Source organism: Parasteatoda tepidariorum, chromosome 10, assembly GCF_982258835.1.
Source record: "Parasteatoda tepidariorum strain Cologne lab strain chromosome 10, Ptep-v5.0, whole genome shotgun sequence".
Lineage (NCBI taxonomy): Eukaryota > Metazoa > Arthropoda > Arachnida > Araneae > Theridiidae > Parasteatoda > Parasteatoda tepidariorum.
Genome location: NC_141764.1, coordinates 25,890,417 through 25,917,059, shown reverse-complemented (window position 1 = coordinate 25,917,059; position 26,643 = coordinate 25,890,417). Strand labels below are relative to the sequence as shown.

Here is a 26,643-nt window from a genome sequence, read left to right as displayed (position 1 = left end):
AGCGACTAAGAAAAAAGTAGTAATTCGTTGGTAATTTATTACTTTAACAACCGGTTCAATTCGAGAGGTTTATCCAGAATTTATTGTAAATAAATATTTGTTCGAATGAAATTATGTATTTTTCTAAAACATGTAATTAGTATATGAGGATTAATTTAAAGTTTACACGAAAGAACTTTCACCACTTTATACTATTTAACATAATGATGAGGACTCTTAAGCAGTTAAAAAAAAATTTTAACTTTCATTTCACGTAGATGATATTTGGTTTTATGCACTTAGTTGTGAAATGATAATCAACGAATAATACTAGTTATTTTTTTTAAATGTATTAAGTTGAAATATTTTAAAGATTCAAAAGATTAACCCACTAGGCGACAACTGTATTTCATACATTATTTATAACAATGCTATTATCTATATATATAAAAGAAAGTCGTGTTAGTTACTTCACTTATAACTCAAGAACGGCTGAACCGATTTAGCTGAAAATTGGCAGGGAGGTAGTTTAGAGCCAGGAGAAGGACATAGGATACTTTTTATCCCGTGCGATAAACCGTTCCAGCGATATCAGTGAAAGTCGAAATGGAATTTTCTGATTGGTTAAAAGCTAGCCATTGTTTTAAATTTTGCTATAAACGATTCAATTTTCAAATATCTTGAAGATAACAACAGTGATATATTCTATCTTATAACTCTATTCATTTAGAAAAGTAAATTAAAGTAAATTGCATATACTTTAATTTTTAATTCGCGCTTTTCTTTATGTCAGGTGAGCACAAGCAAGTAAAATCAACGAGAATAGATTTCTTAATTGTTGGTCGTATCACGGATTCAGTACTGTGAAAACTGCTTAATAAATATAAAGACAAAAGCAAATTTCATTCAAATTGCACGTTTTCAGAAATATTTATATTTAGTACGTAATTTTAGGTTAGCAAAATTAAATATACTTTTCGAAGATTTCAGTGCTGTGACAGTTGTCATTTGAAAACTATTAGTTTGTTTGTTTATTTATGCAAAGTTTTCGAATTCATCCATTTTATTTCTTTCATTTATAAAATTGATTTTTGTTTTAAATCTTATAATTTTCATATTTCTTATTCATCTCATTTTTATTGCTCTTTTTATTATTTAAAATATGTATGTGATATTTCGATTTAGCAAATTTGCGACCACTGCCAACTTTTACATTTCTTTTTCGTTGTCAGAAAGAATATTTGCAAAAATATGCCGCCTAAGCAAATCGCTCTTAGTCGGTCGACATCTCAAGCGCGCAAAAAGAGAACTACCCGTGTTTCAGAAACATCAGAGCAACGGGAAAAAGACTTGAAACTAATCGAGAACAGAATGCCTTTGCCCGTTCCTTAGAAACGTCTGAGCAACAGGAAAGAAGACTGTCAACAAATCAACTACGAACTACACAAGCCCGTTCGTCGGAAACATCAGAGCAACGGGAAGCAAGAATGAAAACCGACCGAGAACGCATTTCGCTATTCAGACGCTGCCAATACTCTGATTTGAATTTCAGTGCATTTCACTATGATCCGACAACAAACTATAGTCTTCCCCCAAGTGTCATCATCGGAGAAATATATCAATTATGTATGTTTTGTAATGCTCTCAAATTTAAAAATGAAACAGCTGAAATTTGCTGTTCTAGAAGCATACAGAAACTACAAGATTTTACGTCGCCTGCCGAGACATTATCAACCTTCGTATCAGGTCAAACAAACCAATCGAAACATTTTTTGGCGCATATACGCCGGTACAATTCGTGTTTCAAAATGACTTTATTCGGTGCTACACGTATCCTGAACGAGAATTACATCCCAACATTCAAAGTGCAAGGCCAAATTTATCATCGTGCAAGGATCACTTCTTTCAATGCCTAACGCAGATCATAAATTTCTACAAATTTATTTCATGGATAACACAAATGATCAAGTCAATCAACGTTGTCAGGTAAACAATGGCACTAAACGAAAAATTGTTACCGGATTACAAAAATTTTTCGATCAACATAATCAGTTAATTAGGCTGTTCACAATTGCCCTAGACTAAATGTCATCCGATATTTACAAAGTTGTTATTAGAGCTGAAAAAACACCTGTAGGCCACCACAAAGAAAAATACAATGCGCCAACATTGGATGAAGTGGCTATTGTTATAGTTGGCGAAGAATTTACCTCCCGCGATACAGTTCTTCATCGCAGAAATCGTGACGTTCAAAGAGTTCTCAGAAACGTATCGATCATATGATGCATTGCAATATCCTATTTTATTTTGGTGAGGAGAGGAGGGATATTATTTTAACATAAAATTAAGAAGTCCGCAAACAGGCGAGAAAACCAATAAGAAAGCAAGTGCAATAAGTTTTTATGCATATAGATTAATGATTGCCAAAACGCTGATAATCATACTTTAAAATGTCGACAATTAGTTCATCAATACATTGTCGATATGTATGCGAAAATTGAAACTGAACGCCTACTGTATATTAAATTAAATCAAACCAAATTACGTTCAGAAGAATGCATTCATTTACGGGATGCAATAATTAATGATGGTAACGTTAATCCTAATGATGTGGGGAAAATGATTATATTGCCGACTACATTTGCAGGGAGAAAAACTTGGACTCCCTGCAAATGTAGTATTCATACATGTCTGAGTATTCATACATGTGCCTTGGACTCCAAGGCACATGTATGAATACTCACAGGATGCAATGGCATATGTTCTCGCATATGGGCTCCTAGATTTATTTATTACATTTACGTGCAATTCTGCTTGGGTTGAAATTAGAGATATTTTGTTACCAGGACAATCATCATCGGATCGTCATGATATTACAGCACGTGTGTTCAAACAAAAATGATAATCTTTACTTGATTTCATTGTGAAGCGTCATGTTTTTAGAGAGACACGGTGTTGGGTGTACTCTATTGAATGGCAAAAACGAGGATTGCCTCAGGCACACATTCTAATTTGGCTTATTGAAAAAAAACCACCTTCTAAAACTGATCAGATATCAGCAGAAATTCTTGATGTCACCATAGATCCAGTCTTATTTCAGATCATTGTCCAAAATATGTTTCATGCTCCGTGTGCATCACCATACATGTCTGTTTGAAAATGCACTAATGATATCCTAGAGAATTAACTGCTTTTTTTCACCATTAAATAAAATTTGCATTTCAAATCATAATCGCAAATGTCATTTACACACTTAAATACAAAATTCAAATTCAAATTGAAAGCGTTGCAACGCACGCAGGGTACAGCTAGTTTGTCATATATCTGTAATTGCTAACTAATAAAGTAATTATAATCATAAATGTATAAAAGTACCTTCCAGTAAACTTCAAATTACTATTTTGAAAAATATATAATTGCGTTCGAATAATAACATTAAATTCATTTACATTAAATCGATTGAATTGATTTAAATTAAATTCGAATTCAATTCTTGAATTGAATCGAACGTCAGATTTATACAATAGTTTATGATGTGCTTTTCTTCTTTACGTATTTTTTATGACATTTTTTTTGTCGTTACGTTTCTTCCGATGCTTTTTTCTGCGTTTTTTTGTTTTGCTTTTTTTCCCCCAAGCTTTTTCTTTTGGTGTTTTTTTCTTCCGGTGCTTTTTTTCCCCTTTTTATTCTTTATTTACCTTCTTTATAAGTTTCAGATAAGGATTCTTCTCTTTTTTTTTTTTTTTCAAAAATAAGTAAAATAAAATAAAATACAGAAATAAATTTCGATTTAAAAATGTCATTTTTTTCGGTTGCTGCAATTTTTTGTTTTGCCCTAGTTGCAATAGCACTCAAGTAAACCTACTAAAGAAGCTCTTGGGAGCACCAGCACATTCCATTATGAAATTTTGAAAGTACGACCAACGCCCTGAATTTCCATGTCTCTCACATCCTAAATGATCCTTCATTTAAATGAACTTTTTCTGAAAAAGATTTATTTTCCAAACTCCGTTTATAAATAAATAAAAAAAAGAAGAATGGCAAAGGCAAGAGTAGATATTCCATTGTTGCAGAAAAACTACCCTCCTCAATTTATGATCATTTGGAAGGATCTCTTTCTTGGTGTGGACAACAAACAGGAGTCAAACACGAGGAACAACAACTGGGACAGGAGGGCTATTAAGATTTCTGTGAAACCCTGGGGTTCCAGAAAATGATAGGGAGTACCAAGAGGGGTGGACAAATGGGCTTTCAACTCTAGTTTTGTCCATGATAAACAGATAAAAGAGTTCACCATCGCCTAAAAAGGTGTCCCTTCCTCTTGATGTCTTTTTCTAGGGCAATTTCGAATGTCACTACCGAATCGAATATTTATGTGGGAAGAACTACACCCCTGGAGTTTTTGTGGAATTTTGGGGGTTTATCTGTTCCAGTAGTCCATGAACTCCCCTTTTTTCCATTATATGTATGTCAATTCGTGCTCCTGCTGCAAACTTGGGCAATTTGAAACTTGTGTGAAGAAAAGGGGATCTTGTCAATGGAAAGATAGTGAAGATAAATGGATATTAGGAAACACAAGTTGGCATCAATTACTTCAATGTGATCATTCAATATCATTGAGTTTCCTTAGAATAATATGTTCTGTAGAATATGTTCTTCTGAAAACGTTTTTAAAAAAATATTTTTCCAAATTTTTTTTTACCTGTTGATTTTGGATATCATATTCTTAGATAACACATCTTAATCCTTTAATTATAATTTCAAGCAAACTCTCTGCCACTCGCATGTTTGAGTTGAACCATGGTATCGGGTAATCAAGTATTAGAAAGATCAATAAGCAATAATTTAGTGCCTAAATTTTCTATTATATCGTGTTATCAATTGTTAAAAGGACTAATATGCATGAAATTAAACTTAGCACCTGCATTTGATATTGTTTCGTGTAATCAAGTGTTAGATGGATTAATATGTTCAATAACATGGTGTAACTTTACTCCTAAATTTGCCATTGAATTGTGTTATTAAGGGTTAGAAAGATTAATATTTAGTTCAAGTTTGCACCTGCATTCGCTCTTGTATCGTGTAATTTAGTGTTAAAAGGATCATTATTCATGATAATATAGTTCAACTTTGCACCTAAATTTCGTATATATGTTGTATATATGTATGTTGTATCGTGTTATCAAGTGTTAGAAAGATTATTATGCATTATAATGTAGTTCAACTTTGCGCCTAAATTTGTCATTGCATTGTGTTATCAAGTGCAAGACGGATTAAAATGTATAATGATATAGTTCAATTTTGAGCCTAAATTTGCCATTGTATCCTGTAATCAATTGTTGAAAAGATCAATGGGTATGATAATGTAGTTTAACTTTGCACCTAAATTTGTCCTTGCATCGCGTTAGCAAGTGTGAGAAGGATTAATATGCATGATAATTTAGTTCAACTTAACACCTAAATTTGTCATTGTATGATGTTTGTCATTGTAACTTATTGTAATTATTAAAAAGATCAATTTACTTGATATTATATTTAAACTGCTTTGACAAATTTGCCGCAGGCTTATGCAATCCAATCTAAAACAGACTAATCTGCAAGATGATTTACTATTGGGTTTCTTTTTGATAAGTTGTTGAAATTGTGGTAAATTCAGCAGTAAAAACCATGATTTTGTCCTGCCCAAACTAGTGCAATGTAAAAATATTAAGAAATTAGCAAAATTTAAAACTTGTTATTAAAACAATTATCCAATGAAGATTTATGTCTTAAAGAAATGATTAATTAAAAATGGGCGTTCCTTGTCTTAAATGATCCACAATAACTGTCTTACTATGTAAACAGCTGAGAAAATAACAAAAACAATAACAGGTAACTGAACTGGTTAATTTAATATCTTGTTTTTGATATAAAATTAATGATGAAAAACAAAAATAGCTGTTCTTGTCAGTGTTAAAATTGAAAGTGATAATATTAGTTTATTTCCAGCTTTTTTTTTTTTTTTTTTTTAAAGTGATAAAACAATGCACTAACCACATTCGTGACTACCAACAAATTTCATAAATTAAGGAAATTTATCTAAAATTTTATTCGATATTTTAAATGAAAATCGCTACAAAAGCGAAAAAAATCATAAAATTTACGTACATGATAATATGATTATTGCATAATCAATCTTGAGTGTGGTACAATTTTGTTTTAAAAATATTTTTTCACCCTTTTTTTCTGAAATAACAGCAACAAAATAAAATAAAAAAAATAGATTTTTTTCAACCTTTTTTTTTTACTTACATTTTAGTAATCAACAATTTTAAGACTCACACTTTGAATGTTTTAGTTCGTATAATAAAACGTATGTTATTAAAGTTAAGACTCATTTCAAATACTTCATTAATAAACCCACAGTTATTTAAAGACCGGTTAAAGTTACAGTGATATTAAGTTAACACTCACTTATGCTCTCTCAGAACATTAAGTTTTATGAGTGTCTTCAAATAAGCGATTAGAAGATTTCATTAATAAGCTAATGAAACAAACGAGAATCGGCTTAAGAGTTACAGTTTATTGCTCTAGTAACGCCATAAGAATTTTTTTTTTATAATTAGTTATTTACATTAGCCTGCAGTTATTTGTTATTTTTTATGTATTTGATAAGCCTTGAGCATTTATATCTTAATTGCTAGCTATGGGTTTTTGTCGAGAAAGTTGATATAAAATAAAATAGAAAATTCTGTTTTAGTTTGTAATGCTTGACTTAGTGTGCTTGCTTCTTGATAAATTGAATTAAAAGCAATCCTTCTAATAAAAACTTAATAACATTCGGGTTTAATTTAGTACTATTAATTCTGAGTCCATAAAAAAAATATATTTAATAAAATATATATCTCAGGCTAAAACAATCTGACTTTTTTCAAATAGTCGACGTCATTTTACAATACATCTGGCTGAGTTCGGTGGATTATTGGACAGAACGGTCACCTCTCAATAAGAAAATCCAGGTTCGAATTCCAGCGATGGCAGATCGATGTGAATTCTGCTTTCGTCTCGCAACCCTTAGGAAAATTTGCCATAGAGAAGCCTATGGTAATCTATGGCAACCTATGGCTACCATAGAAATTTGTATGGCAAGATACCATAAGCCTATGGTTACCATAGAGATTTGTATGGCACAACCCCATAAGCCTATGGCTACCATAGAAATTTATATGGCAAGATACCATACGCCTATGGTTACCATAGAGATTTGTATGGCAAAACCCCAAAAGCCAATGGCTACCATAAAGATTTGTATGGCAGTATACCATAGACTAATGGTAACCATAAGGATTTGTATGGTACGTCACCATTGGCCTATGGCAACCACAGAAATTTGTATGGCAGTATACCATAGGCCAATGGTAACCTTAAAGATTTGTATGGCAGTATACCATAGAGAAGAGCTGATCTAGATCTCCACCAACGAAACAACAACTTCTATGGAGTCCTCAAAAACATCTTCTAAAAGTCATAAATATCCATTATTTCACCCCGAAGTTAATTAAATTCAACATGTAAACCCACAAGGCATTCCTGGTGAGTCTTTTCCGGCCTCCGGGTGGCCAATTTTTCCATTTTTGAGTGTTTAAAATTCGATGTTCCATTGATTTAGGCTTAGTGTATCAGACCGCCATATTAACGCGTCATCCACTACAAGTGGAATCATTCGCTAACTTTGGCTACTTATTTTAATATTTTTTCGATCTCATTCTTGGTCAAAAACATTTTATTGCAAACGCCTATGCAATTATCTATCTGAATTTATTAAGTTTTTTAATTTCCGGCTGTCTGGTACTTTTATCAGTGTTTACATTCTCATTAGTTTTTTATTTTAATTCCACTTAGGTTCTTGCAATGCTTTTTTACATTATCTTACATATGTTAGGGCTTTATATTTATATTTTGTGTTTAATTTTTGCTTGCCATTAAATTGTTTTTTATCATGTCTTTGTGTTTTACTATTTTACAACTAATATTTCTTAAGTATCCACATATATTTGTACAATGTTCTGTTACATGTTTATACATAGCTTAGGGTCATCACTTAACTAGATTTGCTGGATTACTGGTTGACAATTGTTTTGCTTCAATATCATCAACTGGACAGTCCCTGGCCATATCATCTGCTGCTGTAACCAAAAATGCTTTTAACAATTTAATCTTTCCTTAAGTTTACAACTTTTTCGTCATAGTGATTCCCTATACCCAATTAATTTTTATTTACTATCCCTGACCAAGTGTAAATTTGTCAATAACAATTATTAATTTCACCAATTTTAATCATGCCTTAAACATGTTTTGTATTTACCAATGTTTCTATATTGCGTTCTCTTTTCTAAATGTGCTTATCACAACTCAACCTAAATTTTCGGAGTTTTTTTATCCCTCATTAGTAGGGGATCAATTAATTTAGCCTGTTTTCTATTCTTAGCTTTTCATAGTCTAATACCATCTTTTTTATAGATAAAATTTTGTTCACATGCCACCACTGGTTGCACCGTTACATATTCAGCTTTTGTCCCGTTTGATCTATTTTAAACTAATTTTACTTCGACCGCCGGCCCCACTCTTTATCTTTTGAGTTTTAATAGTATTTTATTGTTTTAGTAGTCTGTTTAATTTTTAGCTTAGTATCACATATCGAAATTTAAAGAATTTTCATACTCACTCCGACCATCGGACCGTTATTTTGCTTCGCGTTCTTTTAGGTTCCTCTAATATCTGACGCTTATCTAACTAATTATGATACCAATCAATCAAATTAATGTTTTTTGTACTCGCTCCGACCTCCGGACCCATTTTCCATTTTCTTGTTTTTACAGCTTTAACAAATATTAGTTGCCTGTACTCAATATATTTTGTTCCTAATCAACATAACCATTATTTTCCCCACTCGCTCCGACCACCGGACCCATTTTCTAGCGGTTAGTACTAACTGTTTGAAATTTATTTGAATAAGAACCGCATACAAAAAGGATTCTGCAAGTAAAACAGGAGAAGTTTATCAAAGAAATTTAAAAAAAAGCTTTCTGGATATATATTTATTCCACAATTATTAAGTTTTGCATTTTTAATATTATCCATTGCGAAAGATTCTTGTAAGTAATTATTTTTTGACGTATGGTAAAATATCAACGAGAAATGTTGCCATAGCTGTATGGCAAAGGTGTACCATAACCTATGGAAAAATATTTCTTCATAAACTGTAGCACATCTTAGTTTTATGGCAAAAATTTGCCATATAAAAAAATGCCGTAGGATATTCCTATGGGGTTTTGCCTATGGCAAAATTTTGCCATACACTTATGGCAAAACTTTGCCATACAAAAAAATGCCATAGGATATTCCTATGGGGTTTTGCCTATGGCAAACTTTTGCCGTTCAAAAAATGCCATAGAATATTCCTATGGGGTTTTGCCTATGGCAAAAATTTGCCATACATGTATGGCAAAATTCTGCCATACGTATATGGCAAAAGTTTTGCCATAGGCAAAACCCCATAGGAATATCCTATGGCATTTTTTTATGGCAAACCTATGGCAAATTTTCCTAAGGGAACAATCACATGGCTGGCTTAAAATATCCTCAGAGGTACGCAGCTCATGAGTTAGATTCCATTTCCTGTCGTTCTAAAATGGAAAGATTTCGCTATTTCCTTCTCCGTGTAGAGTAAAAGTTCGAGGTAAAAACTTCTCGGCCAAATCTTCGCTGGACAAAACTTCGCCAATCCATAATTTCTCGGGTACAAAACTTCGCAGATCCAAAACTTCTCGGGTAAATAAATTATAATTTAATGCTAATTATTAATTTTAGAATTTGTCCAGACGAAGTCTTGCCCGCTTGAAGTTTTCCCCACGCTAAGTTATGTCCGCGAAGTTTTGTCTTGCGAAAGTCCAGGCCTCAAAGATTTGATCCATTACCAACGTAAATGCGAGTTAGTTCCATTAGAGAACTTTCCCCAAGCGCTAGTTTGCTCTTATGTTTCATTCAGGAGATCTCTTGTCTTCTGGGTTGATTTCAAAAATATAAAGCCTGCGAAGTTGAGCATCGATAAGCGTAAACCTAAAAGTACGTCAGATGTTCACAGCTGGTTATAATAAAATAGAATGCATCAATTCTATACAAATCTCGTATTAATAAAATTTGAAAATAACTTCATAATACTTATGAGCAATCGATCCCTGCAGATATGGACTGCACGAAATTTCACAATCTAGTTATTTGACCTTAAAAAAACGTTGCTATGGAATGTTTTTTTAAATAGGGAGAAAAAAAATTACATCTGATTTTGTGTGCGATTATTATTACATGTAAACTCTCTCACACTCGATTTCCATTTTTAAAAAATCTCGCATGACAAAAATAAAATACTTTATTTTGCGAACGATTGTTATTGCAAGTAAACCTCTCCCATTATCGGTTGATTTCCATATTAAGAAATATCGTTTGCTAACATTTGCTAACTATTTTAAAATACTCATGAGAAATCTCACATAAATGTTTCGGATTGTACGATAAAATTTCACAATCAAGTCCTATTTCCCACTACCTAGAAAGAACACGATGACATCTGTTCCAACAAAGAACAAAAAAAGAAGAAAGAATAAAAAGAAAAATTTCATTTTTAGAACGTTTGTATACCAATCTACGTTCGCAAAAGGGCCTGTTTATACTCATTTAACTTTGGAGTCTCATTAATGCAACTCGAATATCGAGAAACCGAAAAAGAACAAAAACACCAGAGACATCTCTCCTCAAACTGTTCGAAAGTTGGAACACCTGCGGGACGTGACTATCGAACGTATTTCTTGGTTCTGTAGTGACAGGACAGTTTGGACACCTTGCGTCGACTGTGCATGTGCGCGTGGACTTGGGGGAAAGGAACAGCTGTTTAAATTGACATTCGGAAACATTAGGCAAGAATAAAAAGATGTCACAGAAATTCTGGAGTGAATCTTAAAAGGGAAGAGCCACAATGTGCGCATCGGTGTGTTCTGTGGATTAAATTCTAATTTTGCATATTTTAAGAGCTATCTTGGCTGAGATCTGCCCGACGATGTTGTGAAAGTGGTGTTAGATTGTAACAAAATGGTTCAAGCGTTTCGAAATTGGAACATTTTGTCTGTCGTTTTAAAAATTTAAATTTACATAGAAAGCGAAGGGAATCCGAAATGTATCGTACAAAGGATTATAAAAGTTTGAAACTTTTTAAATCGTGTGTATAGGAGCTTGTCATATTTAAGACTGTTTTAAGTACCTTTCAAATAAATAAAAAATGCAGCCGTTTGATTGCCTTAAATTTAGAGTAAAATGTTCACTATTATTATTATTTTAAAAATTTCTTAATAAATTAAATAAAAAATAAAAATCACCATTTTTTTTTTTTTACTTTTAATTGAAATTAATAAAACCAGTGATTATCTCTAGATTTGTACATATTTTTTGAGTTCGAATAGTGCAGTTTTGAGGTCTCTTTTTAAATAGTAAAAAAATAGGGGGGATAAAATGAACTGTGGCCTTTCGTTAGATTGACGTTTCGTGTTATCTTTATAATCATATGGAGGACGTTGGTTAGAGGTGCATTAAACGTCGATATAAAATGAACAGCTTCAAATCGAAGTCAAACTTTAATTTTTTCTATGTAATGCTATCTCGATGAAAGAAATTTACTATACTTAAAAACAAATAGTTGTTTCAAATATTAAAAAAATAATAATAAAAATTTATAATTGAAATAAAAACTCACTAAAATGTAAATCAGTAAAATCAATGGACAATTCTCAATTTTCGTAAATATTTATAAACCTAAGCGATAAAGTGAATGAGAAACTTCTTAAACATTAAAATATTAGATCAGAAATGTTTTACATTAAAAAAAAAATCAGTATGCACTACTTCAGCAAACAGGTGCTGATAACGTAACGTAACAGTTATTAAAGTAATATATTGTATGCTATATTCCATATATTTTCATACGGTGAAGAAGCTTTCTAAAACAACCTCAAAACGTTACATGTCGTACTGTTCAAGTATTTCGTTTGCAGGTATTTTATGATTTTCGTCATGCCTCCTACTTGTTATGCTTGCTTTGGATTCTTACTACCTATATGAATGAATTTTCACGAAATGCTCATATCATTATGCTTACGTCATTTGTTTTTCTTTCAAAATACACATTTTTAGGATAGTGTCTCTTCATTGAAGTCAGCTAACATTAAACTATTCTAAAGTTACTTCCTTTTTGGTGCTTCTGAAATGTTTGAATGACCCCTGCAAATGCTCCTCAAACCAAACTGAAAGATCATAAGAGTGCGGTTTATTGTAGTGAATTTTAAAATCATAAAAATATTTTTAAAATTAGAAAATATTCTTTGAAACACACAGAACTTCCTAGAAAGTTAAAAATATTTATTTAGGGTGACTTTAAAGAGAATGTGTAACTTGTGACTTATATTAATACATTTGTGGCATGTAGAACTAATAATCTGTCCAATATGTTTGCCTATGTGAACATTATGCCTTTATAATTCTCTATTTGAAGAAAAAAAAATCTACAATTTCTTTTCCAAATCGATGTATCTACTATGTTTTGATTGAGGAAAATTCCTTTTCTAGCAGTAGATTTTGAAAATCAACTTTAAAAAAAAGAAGGAAACGCGATAAAAACAAAAATTATTTTTTTTTAGCATTATGCCCGGGAAACTTAAGAATTTTATCACACCAAATTGCTCATTTAGTAAATTTCCCGCAAATAGGCGGCTCTGCTGACAAGCGAGAGCTGCGGCAAAATTAAGTGATCGAATCTGTAAAGCTGATGAGAATTGAATCCTCTGTAGATGTATTCCACTACGCAATCAGTCAGAGAGGGTTTGTGAAGAATTTCGATTATATTAAAACAGCTGATATTTATCGTTTTAGAGTATCACAGTTTGAAACACATGCGTCTGCAGTATTCTGCAGCACCACCTATTGGCGTTAAGTTTAACTAAATGTGCAATTTAGTAGGATGGAAAAACCTAGTTTTCTATACATAATGCCACAAATCACGCAGTTTAATCGTATTCCGTTCTCTTTTTCTTTATTAATTTTGAAAATCTATCAGTCGTTTTTAGGACACCCGGAATTTGGATTTTATTTAACGATTTCTAACCTCAAAAATCACTCCTCTTATTTATCCCTCTTAGCGCAGCTGAGTACTTCAGAGAAAAATTACGAATGTGAATCTTAAAAACAATATTTTTAGGAGTGTGTTACATTGCCTTAAACTTTTGAAGGAGTTTAGAGTTCAGAAACCATTTCTCCATATTGCTTACCTTTGCTATTGCCAAAACTCTTAACTAGCTTTCACGATAAAAAATTTAAAAAAAATTGCATTTAAAAAATTTTTTTGGATATAATCTCTGCTCATTTAGGTCCGTCACCTACAACAACCCCATCTAGCGAAGCAAAAAGTAGCATAATTTTCATACTGTAAAAGTAGCTTTACTTTTCGATGATGCATTATACAGGAAAAACTTTTTGCAGGGGTAATATTTTTATTTGCATTTATGTAGATCTCAAAATATCACCAATGATCATAATGATTCATATATTATCATTAATGATGTCAAATGATGGATGGGTGATCAAAATGCACATTTAATATGGAAATTTATTAAGTTTGCGGCTAATTTAAAGTTTAGTTGTATGTCTACTTTCTAATTTTATGATTTAATTTAAATCTTTGAAAAATAAGTTCTTTCGCTATTCTACATTTTATGTTAAATTTTTTTAATAATAGTATTTTGTTATAAATTTAATTATAATAATTTGTTATAAATATAATTATAATAATATTTTGTTATAAATTTAATTATAATGATATTTTGTTCTAAACACATTTTTAAAGATCCTGTTTAATATCTTCCAAAAATGGTAAGATATAAAAATCTCGATTTGGCTGAATTGATAGAAATAACTTTTTGATAATTTAGTAATTCTATGAATTTTTTTTTCTCCAAAAATTTAAAACAATTAATTATGTGGATAGAAAGTAGGGAATGATACTGTTCATTTGTTTGTTTTCAGATTTTTCATAATATTTATTTGAATTGAATACCAATTTAGCAAACGTAAATCATGCAAACGTAACGTAATCTTGCAAACACAGAAATAAGTAGTTTTTAAAAATCTTGAAGCAATTAAATGCAGAATACAACATTACCTTTTGGAAAATGCTGATAGCAGGATTGCATAGGAATCATGCAAACGATTATGTTCCCTTGATTTGTCCTTGATTGTTCCTGCACTGCTAATGTTCTCTGTGGGCATAAAGTAAATAAAGATAATTTCCAGTCAATAAACGTCATCTTAGTTTAAAATTTTTATTTCTAACTTGAAAAGTTTTCATCCTATTCCAAATCTCAAAATTCCTAACCAGTTTTCTAAATTGAAAACAGCCATAAAAGTACTTAACCATATTTGTACTTAGAGATTAGCCATTGCTAATCTTGAAAATTGTAATGATATTCGTAGTTTGAAAATTGTCATGAAAATTGTCAGTGATCTGAAAATTCATTACCATATTCCTAATCTGAAAATTAACATTTTATTGCCAATCTGAAAACTCCAAATTCTTATCAAAGCTTGAAAATCAAATTTGCTGATTATATACGCTATTTCAAAAATTGCTATTGCTAATCTGAAAATTACAAATCATATTTTAGGTTTAAAAATTACTATTGCAGATAAAAGAAAAAAATCGTTTTATTGTGAAACGGATTTCCGAAAATATGCGTAAATGATATCAGATTTTCAATTAAAACTTTTAAAGAAATTTCCATAATCAAACAAAAAGCTTTGTCCTCACAATCATGGAAAAGTGTTTTAATAACTATAGGTTATGAACCGGTAATTTTTTTTATCTTTATTTATTTATTTATTTTCATTTATTTATTTATTTTTCTTATTTATTTATTTTTACTTATTTATTTATTTGTTTGTTTATTTTTATTTATTTGCTTATTTTTATTTATTTATTTTAATTTATTTATTTATTTATTTTTATTTAATTATTTATTTTCACTTATTTATTTATTTATTTTAATTTATTTATTTATTTGTTTGTTTATTTTCATTTATTTATTTATTTGTTTGTTTATTTTCATTTATTTATTTATTTTTGTCGTGGAAAATTTCTTTTTTGGACATGTTTTTCCGGTCAATTTCTTTTCCCTTTTTTTGCTTTTTCCCTATGCTATTCTGCCGGTTTCTTACAAGCAATCATTAGAATATGGCATAACGACCAGCGGTAAGAAACGCGCATAGTGTTCGAAAATTCTATGATCTTTTGACTTTCGAATCAATGGTCATTTCAGAAATAATGTATTACAACATTTTCCCTATGATAAAATAATATTTTAGTAACTTTAAGAAATGCAAACGATAATAAAAATCGTTTTAAGATCCTAATTTTTCCCACTTTTACCCAACCGCATTTCAGAATTCATTTTCCTACATTAGAATATTGATAATCCCATAATGTTTTGTTCAGCAAGAATCGTCTGAAAGGAATGTTCGAAACACATTCTTAGCGTCATTAATCGTCAATTTCAGCTAAATGAGAACGAAGATTTTCTCGGGTGCTTCTTCCGTGTTCTCTTAATTAATTTAACGCCGTCTTAGAACGTCATAAGAGAAAGACGTTCAAATTATGGTTGCTTTTCTAAATCTTTTCGGCAATTATCTTAAATTACTGCTACCGATTCTGATTTCACTTTCGAAGATTTAAGATCTTGGGAAAAATCTCTGCTTGTTCTGAGGGTGGGAGCGGAATTTTGGTGGTTTCGGGGGTGAGAAAGACTGCAATTCCAGTTTAATTTATATTTATATTCTTTCAATTGGATGATATATTTTTTTAGATTTCTTTTTATCGTAGAGTTTTTTTTTAGGAAATGCTATTAAGTTGGTGTCTGGAATTTAAGATTAATACTTAGCGAGGCTGACAAAAGAAAGAAAAGTAATGAAATAATGAAACATGCAACGCCAATATCCAAAAACGTGAGATGAAAAATATTGTCAGTGAACTTGTCTGTGAACAGCCGAGTGGTCTGAATTTAAAATGGTCAGAATTAAAAGTGATTTAATCAAAAATGTGATTTAGTTTAAGTTAAATATTCAATCTGGTGCATTGGAAGTTTTGAATATTATAATATGTTAGATAAAGATTTTGATTTTTGAAATTTGTAATCAATATTTTGAAATGTTTATTTTAAAAGTGGTTTTCTTTAATGAATATTGTTTACATGGTTTAAATTCTTTTTTAAAAAAATCAGAAATATTAAAGAAAAAACTTTTTGTTAGTAGAGAAGTTATTTGGCTTAAAACAAACGTTGTTTTAAATTTTTACCTTCTCACCAGTCCGGGTTACATACTTATTGCTGTGGTTCATTTTACTTACAGGCATCAATGAAATCTGTTAGGGGAAAAAAAACTATTTTACAACAACAAAATTAAAATACTGCTTATATTTTATAAGCTACTATCCAGTACTGCTTACGAATATGAAATTAGAAATAAAAAGCCGCATATTGACCAAAAGAAATTTTTTTACTGAAATTTTAAGTTGATAATGTAATAAGTTCTTATTTAAATATTTTTATTCTATTTATTATGTTTATGGAGGCAATATGATTTAATATTTCCTTATTACTTAGAATTAGCCTGGTATAATCTTGTCTAACTGAATTTTTTTGAAATTTAAACTTCTCATTTCCTTAAAATAATTTTAGCACGTACCATTGTCTGTTTTTTCTTCAAAATATTTTCTTATAAATTACGTATTTATTGTAATTTAAAAAAAAAAACATCTTTCCACCTGCCCAGGGATGGAAAAGACACATTTCTTACTATTTTAATTGATTTATAATTTTATTATTATTATTTTGATATTCCAAAGCGTAAAATCTTTCTTGCTATTATTCTGAGACTTGGGGGGGGGGATTGTAATTTTGTAAAAAGAAAATTGTACGAAATACTTTTGTAAAAGTAATCCAATTTATACTATTATACTAATAGGTATTGGGTCAAGTAAAGCATTCTCGCAACTGCCCGTTGTGGGCCATGGGATTCATAGGGGTTAGAGCTCCACAATTTTTGATCAACGGCATTTCGTGATAATGTAGTCAATACTGTGCACTGACCACCTGTACTTCCCAGACAAGCTGCTACCTATCGATCTAAAGCTGAGTGAGCTTCAAGCAGCCACTGGGAATCGAACTCCAGTTTTTCTTACTGATTGTTCAGTGCCTTAAACACTGAACCATTCCGGCTCCAGTCAACGCTTAATACCATCAATATATTTTAACGGAGAAACCTATATAATTTATATATATTTAATTCATAAATTTATATATTTTATACGGAACTTACACGGAGAAAAAAAAATTCTGGTGAAAATACCATACTATAATAGTAATAACAATTTTGGTTTTTCAAAAAACAAAAAAAACAAAAAAAAACATAATTCTGGTAATAAAAACCAAAGTATGCACTATTTAAATCATTCATTTAGTAAATTTTCCCGTCATATATTATTGAAATTCTGGTTTTCGAAATTATAGTTCTTATTAGTAAAAAATACAATACTGAAAAACAAATTTAACCGAATAGATGGTTTTTATTCCATCCTCTGATAAAATTACCAAAATTTATCACATTTGCCAAATTTTATGACATGTTATAAAACCATATTTTATTGTTAATTTTATCAAAATCATTACCAAAGCATAACCAAACTTTTCGGTGTTCCCAAAGAGCCAGAAACACATTGAAATTTTTCCATATTTCGGTAGTTTAATGTTATAAATACAAAAAAACAGGAAAATGATGAAAAATTAAATGAATTACCTCATAAGTTTAGTTATTGTTTTAATGATTTTATTTATAATAAAATGAATATACAGTTAGAAAAAGTAATTAATAAATAATTAATAAAATTTATTCAATTATCCGGTATTCTCCTGCCCCCACGGGTGTCAATAATACTGCAATAGTTCAGTTGCCTAGCATAAAATATTTGATAAGAATGCAAATTAATTTTTTATCAAAATGAATCTGCTGCAAATTTTTGGTTAAATAATTATATCAAATTTATTTTTTGTTTAGTGGCAAGTTTTCAAAATATTTAATTATCTTCCTTTTTTTTCTTCTTATTTTATCTTTATTTTTGTGGTAGTCGAATAAATAGTTTTACTGCACAATGGTTTTTTTTTTTTTTTTTTTGCTCAAAAATTAGCTTAGTAGGCAAATAATTTGGTATCAAAATGAAACTGATCTAAATCAACGTACAAATAATTACATCCATATAATTTTGTTTTATTTCTCTTTATAGATTTCAAAATATAATTTTTTTTACCTTACCCCTAATTCCGTGGTTTTCGGAAAGTGCATGCTATACTGTAAAATAAAATTTTTTTATTATTATTTTTATTATTATTTTTTATTATTATTATTCTTTATTTATTATTTATTATTATTATTTTATATTATTTTTTTATTACTTTATTTTTTATTATTTTATATCAAAGGGAAACTGATTCAATCTAAAATCCCCCCAAAAAATCCATAATGCCATACATTTTTTGCTGTAAGGAAAGATTTTAAAATATTGCTCTTCACCCTACCCCTAATTCTACAGTATTCGGATATTTAGGGTATATGATTAGGGCAGTATGATTTTAGTGAGAAACAAGTTTTTTAGTGTGCAAATTATTTCATATCAAAATGAAACTGATTCAATCTAACGTACGAATAATTATCATCCATACATTTTTTTTTAAAAATATATTTTTTAGGTTATTCTCACATTTCTCTTCTACTTGGGTGGATATTAATTGTTGCTATTATATTGCGTTTGTGCGTGAAATATTTACTATAATTGTAAATTAATTTATATTAAAAAGAATCTAATCCCTACTAATGTAGAAATAATTACTGCAAATTTATTTTTTGTTACATAGCAAGTTTTTAAAGCATTTTTATCATTTTAGTGTCACATAGGGTCAAACATATCGTTCTATATTCGAGAACATATTATAATAATTTTTTTATGTGTGTGTAAATTGTGTGCATTTCTTTTCTATGTGTGTAATTTACTTAATGTAATTCATTTTCAATCAAAATGAATCTGACCCAAGTTAACGTACAAAATGCGTTTATATATTTCGTTATGCGAAATTTTTTTAAATATTGTTATTTTATTGCCTCGTTTATTCTCTTCATAATATTTATAAATTCAATCATTGACATGTATTCGGGTATATACTGTCCAATAAATGCATAAAATATCTGTCATAAATGCAAACTAATTTAAACGTTTAGTAGTAATTATTATTATTAATCCGATACAAACTAATCGTGAATATATTTTTTGTGGAGATATGCAGGATACACTAAGCACGGGAATACATAATCAGACATATGCGGCATAATAAGCACTGCTTAATAATCTGTCCCAAATAAATCAGTTATATTCTGTATACAGGTATGTACTGGATATACTGAATATATGGATATATTATCAATAATGTACTGTGTAATTATCTAATCTAAATTAATTTGGATATACTGTATACGTGGATGTACGAATTGGAAAAAAGTATGGCAAAAATTACCAGAATAGGGTAACATTTACCGTGCTTCTGGCTCCATGGGAATGCTAGAAAGCTCTGTAGTTTTTACCGAAGTGCTTTGGTAATGATTTTGGTAACATTAACAATAAAATATGGTTTTATAGTAAGCAAAAAAATTTGGTAAAATTGGTAATTTTATCACCAGAAAACATCTAAATTTAATAAAGTAAAAATGGTTAGAGCATAAAAGTAAGGATGCTTAGAGTATAGCATAAAAACCATTTATTCGTTTAAATTTTTTTTTTCAGTTTTGAATTTTTTACCAACTGTGTGGTAATATAAACTATAATTTTGAAAGCAAGAATTTTACGGTAAATTGGTACCATATGAATAGAAAAGGGATCAAACGAATGGTTTAATTACCGTATATGTTGGTTTTTATTACAGTTTTTTTTTTAACCAAAAAATTCGTTTTTCTCTGTATCTATAATAAAATCTAAACTAATCTGGGATATACTCTGTATGTACTGAATATGGGGATATATAAGCAGGGATATACTGTATAATAAACTTATCTGTTATGAGTTCGAATTACTTTTTACTTTTTGTGCTAATTATTATTATAAATCTGATCCAAACTAAAGTACCCATATATTTTGTTCACATGGCAAGTTTTAAAAATAATAATTGTTATTTCAGGCTGTTCTCATCCAAAAGATGCTGTTCCCGATGTCAACAAGGTATCCATGCTCAAGAATTGGTGATGCGGGCGCGGGATCTCGTCTTCCACATCCATTGTTTTACATGTGCCTGGTGCAATACCGCTCTCACACAAGGTGATTACTTCGGTCTACGGGACAACCTCGTCTACTGCCGAACACACTACGAGATGTTTTCCCGCGACGACACCTCCTACTACAGCCCTGATCATCATCCGTCATCCCTCCTTCATCCTCCGCATCATCTACTCACTCCTCCCGGTCTACCTTCTGACTGCGGCGGAATACCAACGCCGGATTCAACTCCCGGATTCTATGGTCCCTACACTGCCGGATGTGTAAATAACTCAGACGGAGTACCGGCGTCCGGCCGGAAAGGGAGACCGAGGAAGAAAAAGAATGGGGATCTATCCGGATCAGATCCACTATCCAGGCACAATACAGGTAGTTTATTGAGTTTCAAGATTCTTATTTTTGTTTTATTTGAGAATGAATATATATATATATACTCCTTACACGTAAACTGATACAACGTATGAATATTTATGGTGTATTTAACCCTTTGACAAATAATTTTAATTAAACATATTTTTCATACTTTTTTTTCATTATTTAGTATTAATTTAGGTCAAAATAAGGGGGAAATATTATATTTAGTATTTTAATAATTTATGGTTATGAAATACAGCATGAAACACCGGTGCCTTTTTCTACGTAGAAGGTAAAATCTTCCAAATACTCACTTTCAAACAAAAATTATTCAAATTTGGCACTTATTTGATTTTAATTAAAACATATTTTTCATACTTTATTTTAACTGTTTTGTATTAACTTAGGTCAAAATAAGTAAAAAATATTATGTTTAGCATTTTAATAATTTATAGTTATGAAATATAACTTGAAACAAAACACCGATGCCTTTTTTCTACGTTGAAGGTAAAATCTTCCAAATGCGTCTCACTTTCAAACAATAATTATTCAAATTTGACACTTATTTGATTTTAATTAAACATATTTTTCATACTTTTTTTCATTATTTTGTATTAATTTAGGTCAAAATAAAAGAAAAACATTATATTTAGTATTTTAATAATTCATGGTTATGAAATACATCATGAATCACCGGTACCTTTTTCTACGTTGAAGGTAAAATCTTCCAAATACGTCTCACTTTCAAACAATAATTGCTCAAATTTGGCACTTATTTGATTTTAATTGAACGTATTTTTCATGCTTTTTTTTTTAACTATTTTGTATTAATTTAGGTCAAAATAAGGGGAAAATATTATATTTAGTATTTTAATAATTTATAGTTATGAAATACAGCATGAAACAAAGCACCGATGCCTTTTTCTACGTTGAAGGTAAAATCTTCCAATTACGTCTCACTTTCAAACAATAATTGTTCAAATTTGGCACTTATTTGCAGTTAATTAGATTTAAGAGAAGCAGTTATTCATCATTATAGTTTCTTTAATTTATAGAATCAATTATTAATAAGTTTTTAAGTATGAATTAGAAACAATTTAAACAACTTTTTTTTTTTTTTTTTTGATTTCGTATTTTAGTACAAATATAATTTCGACAATCTAACAGATTTTTTTTTAGTTACTATTAGAATATTTTTTGTAATTGAAAAATACCAAAATATATTTTTGCATGTAATTCGAGCTCTAGAAAAAAAACATATAAAACTGACATCCGTGTCCCATTTGCATCAAAGGATTAAGAAAATTTAAGAAGCTTTTGTATTTACAAAGATTTTTTTTAAATTAAATTTTATAAATTCTGAAATTTAACTATTTAAAAGACGGTGAGATAAAAATCATCCCACTTGCTTTGGACAACTACGCAAACCTGTAAAATGATTATAGTTTTTACATCTTAAACTATATGATTTTAAATCCTTCACTTGAAATTTTAAAAAAAAAATCAATAAAGGTAAAACGTATCGCTTTATTTTAAATGCGCATACGATGACCACAATTCTTGTAACTCTGTTAAACAAAATCATGATTTAAAATTTACTTCCCCGCTAAGACAGCTTACTTCATTAAGCCCTCTTAAAGATTTAAGAGTAAGAGTTTAGGAGTTAGTAAAACAGAAAGAGTTTTTAAAGTCCTCTTACTTCATTTCCAAATTCAATCGTCAAAGAGATGGAAGAGTAAAATTTAAACATGCTTTTACTCAATATTTAATTTTCACAAATATATTGATAAGAGCCGCGATGGCTCAGGGGATAGAGCATTCGCCGTGAGGGGAATCGGGTTCGAATCCCGGCGATGGCTGGTCGATACGAATTCCGCATCCGGCTTACACCGACCACAGTGTTGACTTGAAATATCCTCAGTGGTAGACGGATCATGAGAGTCCCCTTTTCGTCAGGCTGATCATGGGAGGTTCTAGTGGTCTTCCTTCCCATGTAACGCAAATGCGGGTTCGTTTCATTAAAAAGTCCTCAACGATGGCAAATTTCTCCTAATACTTGATCCAGGAGCTCCCTTGTCTTCTGGAAAGGATTCAAAATTACAACGTACGTAGTTGAACATTAGTTGTCGTAAACCCAAAAATTGGGTCGGGTGTTTAACGACGGTTATAAAACATAAAATAAATTGATAACTATTATTATTTACTCAAATTATCAGTACACTTTAAAACACGTGAAGAACTAGTCGTCACATAGTTAGAATAATAGAAATATATCGTATTTTAACTAAGAACTTGAACAAATGTTTTTTCATTTCACATTTTGGCGACAAAAAGCACCATTAGAAATTTTGAAAATTGCTGAAAAACAATAGTGTTCAAATCAGGGTTGGTAAGGTTTAGAACAGAATGGATTAATCCACGGTTTAAACCCTGGTTTAAACCGTCCTGTCCAAAACCCCTTTGTCCAAACCTGTCTTAAACTGCCCAAAACCCTTTTACTCAAATTTTGTCACAATTTTATCTGAACAATATTTAAGAGGCAAAATAAACATAGAACTAATAACATATTGATAATTAAATCTACTACAGAATATTTGTTTTTAAAAGTATAATGTTTTATTAATATTGTTTGACTCTTCAATTTAAACATTAAACAAAGGAAGATTAGTCAGTAATCAAGTTCAATTGTTCCTCTCATTCAATAGTACATAACTAAAGTTTGACATTGCCATACAGGTTAAGCTATTAGGGACTAAGTGCTTGGTTAGTCATAAACAGGTTTATTTACCTATAGGTTTATTCAAGAATACTGTTATTTCATTCATGCTCAATTCTTTTAGCATAGTGGTGATACATTATCAGTGTCAGTAACTGAAACTGATGTTATGCCCTTCAAAACTGTTAATACATTTTTCAGTTATTTTGTATTTTCAATTTAAACTAATATATTTATATTTAAAAACAATTTTTTTAAAAAAATATGTCTTTTTTATCATGCAGAAATTATAAAAAATTTTTAAAAAAATATTGTGAAAAATAAAAGGTTAATTTTTAAACAAATTTAGTACATTTTTAAAAAAAAATTATTATTTTTTAATATTGCATTATTTATTCTTATGCAAAAATATTATTTATCAGTATTAAAAGCATATTTATATTTAAAGGATTAGGTATTCACTTTTGTTATTCAATGAATTATGGAGGTTCAAAAATTAAAAACCTTTTCCTATTATATTATCTTCTTTTGATAAGTTAAAGTAAATTGTGTAAGAAATATCAGATATTTATTGATACACGTAATTATTATGTGTACAATGGTTACAACTATAGAATTTTTACCTTTTACCAAAGTTCAAGGTTTTGGACAGTTTTACCCAGTTTAAGACAGCAAAACCCACATGTCCTGTCCAAAACCCCAACCCTGGTTCAAATTTACTACACCCTTAGTACCCATAAATTGAACCATCCTGAATCTCCGAGTTGAATTATCCTAACAGCATTACTACACTTCCTGAACTTAATTACACGATATTCAGTTTCACTTTACTAGGAATATGGTTCAATTTAACATGTTATTAAGATTTTGCATCATATTATGGTTCTAAGTAACCGATGCTATAGAACAATGTATAGAAGACTTTTCTTGGAGAGAGAAATAATCTTAAAAAGAAAACAACTTAACGATTTTTCTTTAGAAAAAATTGAGTAAATATACATCAGTTCAGACAGCATTCAACCATGGTTGCAGCAACAAATTTAAATGATAATGCGTAACTTGTAATCGATTTCCCTGATGGTGGAAAATTTTAAAGCATTAAAAAAAAAACGGTATTGTAGCGCTAACAAAAACAATTTTTACATTTTAAACAGTATTTGAAAAAAAAAAACTCATTAAAAAACATTGAAAAATACAGATGGTGTTTTGCTTCAAACCGGAAGTACAAGAAATCAAATCAATGGAGCAAGAAAACCGTTTTTTTTTCCCTATTTTCTAAGCTGGTGGAACTGAAATTCGAAATTGACGTAGATGAACTCAATGTTTATAGTCCAATACGTTCCACAAAATTCAAAGTTTTTTTTTTATTTTTAAAATATAATAATACATTGGTTTTCTTCGTGCTTTAAATTAAGTTATCTTAAGTTAATTTTACAAAAGCGTGCAGTACCGTAACATAACAATGTATCTCTTTTAAATTCTTTGCCTGATTTAGTTTAAAAATAAGTGTTTGATTTACGCTTAATGGGTGTTTTTTGTTCTTAAAGGTATTTTTCGAAGAGAAAAAATTTTACAAATTGAGAACCTTTTTCTTAAAAATAACGTTTTTTTTTCTGTACTAGCCGAATACCCATTCTTCTTACAGGGTAAAATGAAAGTAAATAATAAGTAAATCGACATTAACCCTTTGATGCATAATATTTATTAAACATGTTTTTCATACTTTTTTCATTAATTTATGTGAAAATAAGTGAAAAATAATATATATTATGATTCTAATATGTGAACGCATGAATATATTTTATTGAATTGGCGCATAATTTTTATTAAACATATTTTTCATACTTTCATATAACATATTTTTCATACTTTTTTCATTCAATTACTATCGATTCTAAATTATTTAGTTTCTTAAAAAACACCTCTCAAAATCATAACTATAAAGAATATAACACGTGGCTTCATATAAATTATTAGTTCAGTGACGTCATTCAACGTTAATTTTACTTGCGCTTGCGTAGAATAATCAATTAAAAGTAAATGATTATTGAAGAAAGTAAATAAATTTTCATTTTTGGCTAAACAGAGCTGTAAGCTGGTGAACATTACTGTTATCATCTTTTAAATTTTAAAAGAATTATATTTAACTTTAGAAATTGCTAATTTGGTGACAAGTTTTCATTATAAAAAAAATCATAAAAGGCGATGGATAATTCCTTATTCTTGTTTATTTTTATAAACCTAAACAATCCAGAAAGGAAGTTCAATATTAAAAAAATATAGATCACAAATGGTTTTAAGTTTCAAGACTTTCTTTCATGTGTTTTGCGCCATTTTCATAACTACCATTAAAAACTAGTTAGGCAGCCTAACAAGCTAGCCTACCAGTCATGAATAATTGCATATTATTACCTAAAAAGCGCTATTTTCACTAACGAGCTTCTTTAAATAGCTTCTAAAGATAGAATTTCATTCTATAGAACAATTTGTAGATGGTATAGATCATTCTCAGAAAATGCTGATTTGCAGAATTGCTATAATATTGTCATAATAATCCGTTAAAATTCTGGAAAAACTCCTTCTATTATTCCTTCTCTCTGATCAAGCCTAAGTTGTTATACGTTTAAAATGATTCTGAAAAGAATAAATATCAATTTATTCAAGAACATTATGTATAATAAGTATCTTGTGTTATACATAACATTATTCTTGTTGCATAAAATTAAAACACTCATTTAACGGTTGAGTTCAACCCCAAAAGAAGAGGCCTGAAAATGTAACCCTAAAAATTAATAGAATCATCGATGATTACTTAAATATTTCCTTTATCGAAAGTTGTATTAAAAAAGTTTTTCTAGGGTATATTAAAATTAATTATGCAATTATAATTTCTGTAATTCTTAATATACAATCTTGTGATTCTTATTGTATGTAGCCTTATTTTTATTACATAATATTAAGATTTTTATTATGAGTAACAAAATTCTTATTATTCATACCCATGTTCTTACTATACAATCCTGTGTTCTTTCTATACAATCCTGTGATTTTTCTATACAATCCTGTGAATGTTATTGTATGTAACCTTATTCTTATTACATAAAATTATGATTCTTATTATACGTAACGAAATTCTTATTATACATAACGAATA

General features: G+C 29.6%; 1 protein-coding gene across 1 annotated transcript in view; it reads left to right on the top strand.

The window, feature by feature from the left end:
* LOC107449261 (LIM/homeobox protein Lhx9) overlaps positions 1-26,643 on the top strand; it is a 64,310-nt gene that overhangs the window by 21,752 nt on the left and 15,915 nt on the right. The window contains exon 2 of the mRNA XM_016064750.4: positions 20,325-20,788. Within this exon, the coding sequence (XP_015920236.1) occupies positions 20,325-20,788 (464 nt within the window). The remainder of the gene's footprint in view (positions 1-20,324; positions 20,789-26,643) is intronic.